Raw genomic sequence first — 12,322 nt, 5'->3', positions numbered from 1 at the left:
TGCTCCCAACGATGAACCAGACTTGTGGAGGTCTACATATTTTTTCTTGGCTGATTTCTTTTGATTTTCCCATGATGTCAAGCAAAGAGGCACTGAGTTTGAAGGTAGGCCTTGAAATACATCCACAGGTACACCTCCAATTGACTCAAATGATGTCAATTAGCCTATCAGAAGCTTCTAAAGCCATGACATCATTTTCTTGAATTTTCCAAGCTGTTTAAAGGCACAGTCAACTTACTGTATGTAAACTTCTGACCCACTGGAATTGTGAAACAGTGAATTATAAGTTAAATAATCTGTCCGTAAACAATTGTTGGAATAATTACTTGTGTCATACACAAAGTAGATGTCCTATCTGACTTGCCAAATCTATAGTTTGTTAACAAGAAATGTGTGTAGTGGTTGAAAAACAAGTTTTAATGACTCCAACCTAAGTGTATATAAACTTCCGACTTCAACAGTACATGTAGGTAGAGTTAAAGTGACTATGCATAGAAAATAAACAGAGTGTACCAACAATGCAAATAGTCCGGGTAGCCATTTGATTAGCTGTTCAGGAGTCTTATGGCTTGTGGGTAGAAGCTGTTAAGAATTCTTTTGGACCTAGACTTGGCGCTCTGGTACTGGAGTCTTTGACAATTTTTAGGGCATTCCTCTGACACCGCCTGGTATAGAGGTCCTGGATGGCAGGAAGCTTGGCCCCAGTGATGTACTGGGCCATACGCACTACCCTCTGTAGTGCCTTGTGGTCGGAGGCCGAGCAGTTGCCATACCAGGCGGTGATGCAACCAGTCAGGATGCGCTCGATGGTGCAGCTGTATAACTTTTTGAGGATCTGAGGACCCATGCCAAATCTTTTCAGTCTCCTGAGGGGGAATAGGCTTTGTCACGCCCTCTTCACGATTGTCTTGGTGTGTTTGGACCATGATAGTTTGTTGGTGATGTGGACACCAAGGAACTTGAAGCTCTCAACCTGTTCCACTACAGCCCCGTCGATGAGAATGGGGGCGTGCTCGGTTCTCTTCTTTTTCCTGTAGTCCACAATCATCTCCTTTGTCTCGATCACGTTGAGGGAGAGGTTGTTATCCTGGCACCACACAGTCAGGTCTCTGACCTCTGGTCTCATCATTGTCGGTGATCAGGCCTACACTGTTGTGTCGTCGGCAAACTTAATGATGGTGTTGGAGTCGTGCCTGGCCATGCAGTCATGGGTGAACAGGGAGTACAGGAGGGGACTGAGCACCCACCCCTGAGGGGCCCCCGTGTTGAGTATCAGCGTGGCAGATGTAAGCCTGCGCTTGTCATATTGCCTGTTTGTCTTTTGAACCAATGTTTTTCCGAATCTGAAGAGTTTAGAATCTTAAGAAGTGTCATGTCTAAATCTAAGGAGGCTTCAAAAACTAAGTACGCTTCAATAAGTTTCATGTTGTAACATCTTTTAGTTTTGTACAGAGGTAGTTGTACATTAAAATGTGTAACTCTCTTCCAAGGGCCACGTTTGTAACAAACGCAAGTCTACCGCTACCTTGTCACCCGAACGTAAGTGTAATTGGCCCTAATTCACTCTCAAAGGCGCCGCTTGAATTGATTAATGATCATCATATTTACAAATTAGGTATAGTCTCCACCCCTTGTATTTAAAGGGGATCTCAGGATTCGAAAATCAACAAAGTGTTTACCCCGTCACTTGTTTTGGTAAACGGCTCAGGGATGGGGCTGGAGAAATGTAACCACTCTCAAATTCATAGAGAGCGCTATGGATGCAAAGACTGACCATCCATGACATAACAATTATAGTTTGAACCATGTTTTGAGGCTATATAGTGTTTGTTTACATTTACTTTGTTTACAAACAATGGAGTAAAACAAGCTTATATTTTGGGTTCTGATGGGGTAAGACAGTTGAACTAAGCTCAGAATCAGAATCACCTTAATTCGCCAGGCACATTTAACTACACACACTCATAATTTTATTTGGTGATATGGTGCTGCTATTGATAACATTTAGAGACAGACAGTTTTGTGGTCCTCTGTAGCTCAGCTGGTAGAGCACGGCGCTTGTAACGCCAAGGTAGTGGGTTCGATCCCCGGGACCACCCATACACAAAAAATGTATGCACGCATGACTGTAAGTCGCTTTGGATAAAAGCGTCTGCTAAATGGCATATTATTATTATTATTACATACATTATATACAAATAGATAGAGTGAACATAGAGCTATAAGAGAGCTATATGAGGCTTGTATAAGTTCTTCAAGAATCAATGTCTATACATTAAAACAAAAATCCTACCTCTTTTTTAAACATGTTCCCATGTTATATTTGGATTTATTTTGTATGTGCATTATAATTAAACTACTGTTTGCACTATAACTGTGAAACCCCCCCAATAAAAATTGTTTTGAAAAAGAAAAAAGTCAAAATAATGGATGTACCAAACACGGATTTCCCCTTTAACACCTTGTGGCGTGTTCAGAGTAGGATCTGTTGTAAAGTTGGACATTTTCAGAAAACACCTCCCTCTGCTTGATTATTCAGCTCATAGGTTTGGTAATTAGGGCTATGAGCTGAGTGTGAAATCAGATCGAGTCTGGAATTTAGATGGGTATTTAAAAAGCCAGGCTATTCTAATAAGGGGCACAGATGTTTATAAATGGACAATCATCATAGCTTTTTGTACCCCTTGAATGTCTGTTCTTTGTCCGTGTGTAAATGCCACACAGTTCAAAGATCTTTATTTTTTATTTGTTTATTTCACCTTTATTTAACCAGGTAAGCCAGTTGAGAACAAGTTCTCATTTACAACTGCGACCTGGCCAAGATAAAGCAAAGCAGTGCGATAAAAACAACAACACAGAGTTACATAATTTTTTTTAACAAAATTTAAAATAAAATAAAATATATCCCAAAAAAAATTGATATTAAAATAATAAAGAAAAATAAATAAATAAATTTCAATAAAAAAATAAAAAAAATAATAATGATCGATCAGTATTGCTGTTTGTGAATTAATTTCACATACTATGCAATAAAAATGTTTTGTCTGTGTTCTAAAGGCATCACAACAATGGACTAGTTGTTTCATGTATTGCATTTACAATGGACTAGTTGTTTCATGTATTGCATTTACAATGGACTAGTTGTTTCATGTATTGCATTTACAATGGACTAGTTGTTTCATGTATTGCATTTACAACGGACTAGTTGTTTCATGTATTGCATTTACAATGGACTAGTTGTTTCATGTATTGCATTTACAATGGACTAGTTGTTTCATGTATTGCATTTACAATGGACTAGTTGTTTCATGTATTGCATTTACAATGGACTAGTTGTTTCATGTATTGCATTTACAATGAACTAGTTGTTTCATGTATTGCATTTACAATGGACTAGTTGTTTCATGTATTGCATTTACAATGGACTAGTTGTTTCATGTATTGCATTTACAATGGACTAGTTGTTTCATGTATTGCATTTACAATGGATGAGTTGTTTCATGTATTGCATTTACAATGGACTAGTTGTCATTTACAGCTCAAAGATCTAAAGATAAAGAACATGATGAGGATGTAAACAGACTGTGTCCCAAAACTATATCCCAAATGGCACCCTATTCCCTACATAGTACACTACTTTTGACCAGAGCTCTATTGGTTCTGGTCAAAAGTACTGCGTTATATAGGGAATAGGGTGCCATTTGGGACACAGAAGAGCCCATATAGCTGGGATTACATCATTTCCATCAGATCATTATACTGTAATTAAATGCATAAATTATGTATTATCACTCACAGGGTATAGTTGAAAGCTGATTAGGTAAATAGGTTGAGTTCCTTGGATAGAGGTAGTGGGTTTCCATGGGCAACAAGCTTGAAGAAGCTATCTCTATGATGGTAATCTTGACCTCGGTGGTCTCCATGGTTAAACGAGAGGAACAACGAACAAAGCCTGCGCTTGTCACATTGCCTGTTTGTCTTTTGTTTATGGGAAAACAACTAGACAACGGGTATACTGTGGAATTTAGTGTTGAGATGTCTGAGATATTAGCTCAGCGGTCGAGAGATGGTCTCATGTCGTGAATAATTTGTTTTTGCCCTCATAGTTATAAAAGGTTTTATACTGTAGTAACAGATGGGGATTTGTAACCTCACTCCCCAGCTTGAAATGCCTCCAGCCATGCTGCAGAATTCATAGCTATTCGCTAGCGTAGCTGGCTATCACGTGAAGGAGAGCGGTCAGGTGTGTTTGTGAGGCAGTGGCCCAGTGTTCTAGTCTTGGTGTGAGCTGGTTAGGGAGGAAGTGGTTCAGCTAAGCAAGCACAGTGACGTCCGTCACAATAACTATGACTGTGGTATGTGGTTTTCTTACCAACCTTAGTTGAATGCACTGACCAGAAGGTCAGCATACTGATAATTACATCTCTGAGGTCAAGACCCACTAGATAACCGTGTACATTTAGTTGCATGACAGCTGTGCTTTCTAATACCTTGAGTGGATCTCAAACGTCTTTCCCCACATCCTCTCTCCTCACCTCTTGAAACCTATTGGAAGAGATGGTCCGAGGGGAGGGACCTCAGATCTTCTCCAATGCTTTTTTATGCGTCCAACATAATAATTATAAATTATAAATAGATATCGACGTCGGGCACCCCCAAGAGTCAATGTATAATTAGAACACTGAAGGAAATACTTAATCACTCACTGTATTTGAGTAACTTGGATTCAATCAAATGCATGCATGTTCTAGAGAAACGCACTAGACAGCTGTTGGCGAAGATCGCATTCATGGTAAATACTGCGGATAATGGCAAAAACTTTAATTAACTTTAAAAAGTGCGTTGTCAGCTGTCTAGTGTGCTGCTCTATAACGTGCCTTGGATTGAATGACTCTCTGTCTGTATCCCTCCAGGTCTCTTCACCCTCTCCGGGTTGAGCGTCTACGTCAGCTACTGCCAACAGGCTCGGGAGCTGTTGGAACCTGAGATTCTGGCCAGCATCCATGTGTCCTATGGCTGGTCGTTGGGTATGGCCTGTCTCTCCTTCAGCCTGGAGGTGACCGCGGGCCTGCTGCTGATGCTGGCTGCTCGTATGGCCCACCTCATGGGACACGACCATGGAGTCATCATTATCGCCATGGCCTGAAAAGGGAAAGAGAACGGACTGAAACTGGAAGGGACTACTGGAAGGGTCCAATCAGAATCACTCATTTTCATTCTCTGTTGCCAAACGTTTTTAAATGTTTTCTGTTGCGTGCCCTAATGAACACGACCCCTGACTGTGACCACTGATCAAACTTCCCAGTGCATTGCAACTCCAAAGGACTGACTTGGATGTTGCATGTTCTAGGTTTCTCCTCTGAGCTACTGGTCCATATTAGGACAGTCTCAGAGACACACGAACTTGGCTCCACAATGCAACCCTCTCTGGACACATGGACTCATTATTGGGGGCAGCAGGTCTATTTTGCTAATTGAAAGGGATTTGCAAGGCTCCAATCATACACACGGACACACAAAAACACACTCTTTCTGGCAATATTACATAGCCAGTCACTAGATTCGAATGCTACAAAGGAAAAATGCTTTCGCATCCTCAATGGCTGGAGGGCAACAGCAGTTAATAAGGCTTCGATTACTTAGCACCTCTATTTCCTCTGGTTTCCTCAGGGTTCACAGCCCAGAAGCTACTTTCAACACATTACATACATTGTCACAATCTACTAATTTATTAATGTTGTGGCTCTTTGCTAATCAATGAGTTGTTGTGAGATGAAGAAAGACACTAAGTTAATCACTAGGACATTATTGTAGGGAAATTTGGTTTTGGTTTCTCAGTGCACTTGTCTCTGTAGTTGTGTATCGTAATGATAGTAGACGTTGTAGAATTTAATTGGGAAAAAAAGGAAATTAACCAAATTTCTAAATGCTTTAACGTAATAATTGTCTGGTAGACAGATGCCTGCCTTATGCTTGCATCATGGTAGTCTTGTGTGTGTTTGTGTTATGTTACAACTCCTTTCAAACCTTGCTTCAGTAACATTAAATCATACTGACTATGAGGGCTAACAAATGAAATTGTTTTCTTGTGTATGCTGCACCACATTCTAAATTGCCTTAACATACTAAACTCCTCACCCTCACAATGTAGAATGATGATCATTAGTCTGAAAGATGTGTTTTTTTCAGTGGGCTATTTCAGTCCCACATAAAGTAGCTGCCCTCACTCACAAGTTCCCCTGGGTTTCCACCTGCAAATAGTGCCAAAGGTCAACTGCATAGCAGTAGTAAAAAAGGACAAGAAAAAAGTTGATAAATCCAACATATCTGCAGAGAGAGATCAGCTACTGTATGTACCAGAAACAAAAACCTTCCTAAAGAGAGAGAGCAGATGTAGGTTGAGAGAGATAATCTTCAGACAAGCTCTCTGTGCTAGGTGAGTTATAAACCCTGAGAAATTACTTAACTGTCATAAAAGGTGTGTCCATTTGAACATTTGAGTGTGTGGGTGTTTTTCAGTTTGTTCCTCTGTTCTCGTCAACAGAACAACCTTCTCAACAGGGATGGAGGAATTTGGAATCCAGTTTATACTTAATCTCTATTGAGATTAAATCCTGGGATGAGAGCAGACAGGACTGTCTGAGGAGAGACGCAGACCTGGTGATCATAAACAGCTGAGAGGTACAGCTGAGAGGTACAGCTGAGAGGTACAGCCGAGAGGTACAGCCGAGAGGTACAGAGAGAGAGAGAGAGAGAGAGAGAGAGAGAGAGAGAGAGAGAGAGAGAGAGAGAGAGAGAGAGAGAGAGAGAGAGAGAGAGAGAGAGAGAGAGAGAGAGAGAGAGAGAGAGAGAGAGAGAGAGAGAGAGAGAGAGAGAGAGAGAGAGAGAAACAATAGGGGAGTCGGTTCAAAAACGACAGTCGGAGCAAAACCATTTCAGAGAGAGAGCTAAAGTATCATATGTGAGTGGGCTGAGGAGAAAGTCAGTGAATTATGTTCATGATTTTCCTCAGCTGTTATCAGGTATTTATCCATGCATTACACTGGCATGAATTCTAGATTGGTCTGACTGACTGAGGTAAACCACTGACTACACCGTAAGAGATTAGAATATTCTAGAGTTCAGCTGTTTGTGCAGGCTTTTGTCCCAGCCCAGCATTACACCACCTGATTAAAATAATACACAAATTAATTGTAACTTTCCAAAGATTACCCGGTTTTCCAGAAGTCCCGGTTAGAACATTGACGGAATCAGGGGGCAATAAGCAGGAAATCCAGAATCCACCAAGTAGGATTTCTGGAAAACCAGAGAATTGTTGTGAAGTTACTGGATTTTTACAACGCTAGACCGATGTTAGCTAATTTATTCCAGTGTGTTCCAGGTCCAGGAGTGAAGAAGAGTGTTATCGCTTAAATAAAGCGTTAATCATTAAATGCCACTGGACATTGGAGGTTCTCTGTATTGTTACAAGGGGAGCAGACAGTCTAATAACTATCACGGCAGGGAGGACTGTGCTGAACAATGGTCATATTCTTCTAGCCCAGAGGAGAGCTGGAGTGATACACTGTGCAGTGAATCGCACTTCTGGATCTGTGAGAAAGTATCCATAACTCAAACTCCAATTCCACACAGTTGAACTGAAGTTGAACCGAAGTGAACTACTCACTTATATAAAATGACATCAGCGTCATCTTGCCTGGGTTTCTATGATGCTCCAACCCTTGCTAACATTAAATTGTCTTGACTCTTAGGGCTGAAAACGGTTTCTCATACTAATTAATCACACCTTACTCACGTATCACCATGTGGAATGGCAATATGTATGAGACTATAAACTCAAAGTGACATGATAAGTGAAACACGTTGTGGAGTACGGCTGCATCGAACGTTTAGCACATGGTACACCTATAGCTATGTAGTCAGTGTGACTCGTAAACCAACATAGCTATAGGCCTACCATATATGTAGTCAGTGTGACTCATAGGCCTACCATATATGCAGTCATGAGAATGTATATGCAGGAGATACATTGGCGTTGTTCGCTGCAACATGGACAATAAAGTTGTATTGTATTGTAGTACACAGTATGTCGTTTTAGTAAGTAGTAGGCAAGACAAAACAATACTGGGACCTTTGCTAGCCTATTTCTAGACAATATATCTGTTCATTTAGGGGGCCCCTTTTTGTCTCAAGACCACTCCCAGAGGCATAGCCTCGTTAATGTATTAGCACGCATGTTACCTGGCTGAGTGGTTTACCATTAACATAAGATGTTGGTGTCTCTCAGCTTCTGTTGTTGTTTGCTGGAATGTCATGTCAGTATAAATGCCGTCAATAGTCATGTATCAATATTGCTCAGTGTCCATGTGTTAACCTAATTGTAGCATCAACTTATTCTTCTTTGAACAGACAATCTGCCAATTGGGCAATTTTCTAATAGGGTTTGTGTCTTTGCCAAGTTTGCGCCTGCTATTTACAGAGGGAAATGCTAAACAAACAAACAAAGCTATCAGCAAAATTAATTATTCTTTTTTTTTTTTTTTTTTTATATAAGGCCGGGATTCAAACAAACATCACAGAGCTGGTAGCACACCTCAGTTGACTATTAATAAAGGCAGTTTCTTGTGGAGATATTGGCTCCATTCAATTGTAAATTATGTCGCGTTCACGTGCTAGTCGGAACTAGGAAACTCGGAAATGTCTGACTTGCTAACTGGTTATAGTTATAGACGTGCCGCGTTCAACCAGTAAGCAAGTCAGACATTTCCGAGTTTCCTAGTTCTGACTAGCATGTGAACGCGGCATATTGTAAAGTGCACTGTGATGTCTGCACATTGCGGTTTGTTTGAATCCCGGCCTTAGTTTTTAGCCGGCATTTTACATCTGTAAACTGCACTGACATAATACCCACAGTGTTGCATTGGAATAATCTTGTAACCTTTTACAATGATGTGAGAAGTCAGTGCAGATTAGCATAGCGCATAAAATGCAGATACTGTATACTATTAAGTGCAAACTGGTTCTAAAGTTTGATACATCTGACCATATAATTATGTTCAAAATTATATACAATTACTACAGTATAAAAAGCCTAAGTTATTTTCCTTGGAAGGTGGCTGGCACAAAGACAGACAGACTAATGACGCTGTAAGTTTCGACTGAATTGTAGCCAACTGCTTTAAGCCTTCTTTGGTTCTGCTTACTGGGCAAATTAAGCATTATGCAAATAGACAATACCTTATAACATCACAACCACAGCTTTTATAACCCCAATTCGTTCCAAGTTCCACTCACTTAAATGAGCAAATTAAGCTTTTTGCAATATACAATGCCTTACAAGAATATAACAGTATGTGTGCATTGTGCTGGTGAAAGCTGATGTGGCTTACGTAAAGGAATGTTTCTCCAGCAATTCCTATGGAGACACTCCTATGGTGGGCACATTTTTGGTTTAATCGAGCACTAACACATCAGATTGAACTAATTAAGGGCTAGTGCTTAGTGCTGTTAGTGATGGCTGTTAGTGCTGGGCTAGATCAAGAATATGCACCATCTAAGTCCCCCGGAAATGGATAAAGAAACAGGGAACCTAGGTTTTTTCACAATAGTGAGCCAAACCAAGCTGAGCCAAACCATGCTGAGCCAAACCAAGCTGAGCCAAACCATGCTGAGCCAAACCAAGCTGAGCCAAACCAGGCTTGTCTACGCTCAGCGGTCTGGTTACACATCCACCACAGTTGCTGGAACTGTGCTGATGTGACAGTTGTTAAAGTACTTTGTGATTTCACCAGGTTCATATATTAATATAGCATGTTGATTTGTTATTATGCATGCATGCATCCTGGGGAATAGGGGAGTGTGTACTTACGTTTTGCCCTGCGTACTGGTGCTCAAATCATTTTGATGTACTAGGAGAGGTAGGCACGCTTTTTCTGTCTTCAGAAAAGTTAGATTCCTTTAAGCACAAAGTCATACACACAGTTTTTTGTTCATGAATAATGTTGTATATTTAGAGTTTACTCATAAGTGGATGGTATTGTTAAGATGCAATTGTAATTGTACTTTTTAGGATGATATTAAGATTCTGAATTCAACATGTGGTTACCAGCTAGCTAAGGTATTGTATGTACGAACGATGGCTAGCTCCTCGACTGATCCCAGTCCTTTGTATTGTGCGTCTATGATGTAGAAAGAGGTGACAATTGGCAGAACATATTTGTGCTCTACAAATGTTTTGTCTTTTCTTTTGGATGCAGAGAGAATTCTGATTCATTAAAACAACCTGATCTCCGAAGTCCATGTCTATACTCCTAATCAATCACACACAATGCAGAACTACAGCGGTGCAGTACAGCACCGGTTACACTGAAAAGGACACAATGTGAAAAGAAAATAACCGACCCAGCACGGTTTGGGTTGGGTCGGCACGCGCTGTAGTGTGAAAAGGGTACAAGTGAGTCACTAGGCAGCGGGTTTTGCAGGACTGTCAGGGGTGAACGGCTGCGGTTGTGTTTGGTAATATCGCTGAATGGGATTGTTTGGACCGATCAGCCTTTGACAGATTATTTCACATCTCAGTGTGTGATCATCATCAGCTCTACCTGTGTATGACTCGTAGGGCTTCAGGAGGGACCTGCATCGGGCTTCAGGAGGGACCTGCATCGGGCTTCCGGAGGGACCTGCATCGCTTCAGTAACCGCCACCGCATGCCATCACATGCAATTCCAACAGGAACTAAGCTCTTATGATCCCCCTGGAAGTGGAAGGACACTGTTTGTTTGTTTGCAGCAATGGTATTGGTACAAGATGCCAAGGACTTGAACTCAAAGGTATGGCCTACACACAAGTGTGATTCCAAGCCATTCAATATGCAGAGGACGGGATAAGTCTAGCTATCGCTGTGAAAAACCAATGTGAAGTCATTGATATAATAGGGCTCCATGGGACATAAAAAATTCATAAGAGATTCTGCAATAATGGCCTGCACTGCACTGGTGTGAACATTCACAGTTACTTGCGACATACTGCGCATGCACAGCGAGTCAGAATCACCCCATTTATGAAGCACTCCAATTCTATGTCCACTCAGCTCTTTGGCTGCAGGCACCCGCGGTCTTCTTAGTGTTAAAGGGGAAATCAGCAATTGCTACATCCATTTTTGGACATATAAATTAATAATATGTACCCATTGATTCTTGAATAATATAACTTATAAATGCCTCATGAGCTTAATTCAACTGTCATACCCCATCAGAACCCAAAACATGAGCTTGTTTTATTCCAATGTTTGTAAAAATATATATATACACTACTGGTCAAAAGTTTTAGAACACCTACTCATTCAAGGGTTTTCTTTATCTTGACTATTTTCTACATTGTAGAATAATAGTGAAGACATCAAAACTATGAAATAACACATATGGAATCATGTAGTAACCAAAAAAAAAGTAAAACAAATCAATATATACTTTATTTTTGAGATTCTTCAAATAGCCACCCTTTGCCTTGATGACAGCTTTGCACACTCTTGGCATTCTCTCAACCAGCTTCACCTGGAATGCTTTTCTAACAGTCTTGAAGGAGTTCCCACATATGCTGAGCACTTGTTGGCTGCTTTTCCTTTACTCTGCGGTCCGACTCATTCCAAACCATCTCAATTTGTTTGAGGTTGGGGGATTGTGGAGGCAAGGTCATCTGATGCAGCACTCCATCACTCTCCTTCTTGGTAAAATAGCCCTTACACAGCCTGGCGGTGTGTTGGGTCATTGTCCTGTTGAAAAACAAATGATAGTCCCACTAAGCACAAACCACATGGGATGGCATATCGCTGCAGAATGCTGTGGTAGCCATGCTGGTTAAGTGTGCCTTGAATTCTAAATAAATCACAGGGAGTGTCACCAGCAAAGCACCCCCACACCATAACACCTCCTCCTCCATGATTTACGGTGGGAAATACGCATGCGGATCATCCGTTCACCCACACCGTGTCTCACAAAGACACAGTGGTTGGAACCAAAAATCTCAAATTTGGACTCCAGACCAAAGGACACATTTCCACAGGTCTAATGTCCATTGCTCGTGTTTCTTGGCCCAAGCAAGTCTCTTCTTATTATTGTTGTCCTTTAGTAGTGGTTTTTTTGCAGCAGTTCGACCATGATGGCCTGATTCACACAGTCTTCTCTGAACGGTTGATTTTGAGATGTGTCTGTTACTTGAACTCTGTGAAGTATTTATTTGGGCTGCAATTTCTGAGGCTGGTAACTCTAATGAACTTATCCTCTGCAGCAGAGATAACTCTGGGTCTTCCATTCCTGTGGCGGTC

The 12,322-nt window shown here is 41.0% G+C and overlaps 1 protein-coding gene across 1 annotated transcript in view; it reads left to right on the top strand.

The window, feature by feature from the left end:
• LOC311143038 (transmembrane protein 235-like) overlaps window positions 1-5,146 on the top strand; it is a gene marked incomplete at both ends in the record, with an annotated part of 29,918 nt that extends 24,772 nt beyond the window's left edge. The window contains one exon of the mRNA XM_084178840.1: window positions 4,914-5,146. Within this exon, the coding sequence (XP_084034966.1) occupies window positions 4,914-5,146 (233 nt within the window). The remainder of the gene's footprint in view (window positions 1-4,913) is intronic.
• Window positions 5,147-12,322: the final 7,176 nt, after the last annotated feature.

The sequence above is a fragment of the Coregonus lavaretus genome (assembly GCF_964263955.1).
Source record: "Coregonus lavaretus genome assembly, chromosome: 2".
Lineage (NCBI taxonomy): Eukaryota > Metazoa > Chordata > Actinopteri > Salmoniformes > Salmonidae > Coregonus > Coregonus lavaretus.
The sequence above is the reverse complement of the archived record's forward strand: the minus strand, read 5'-3'. Positions and strand labels throughout refer to the sequence as shown.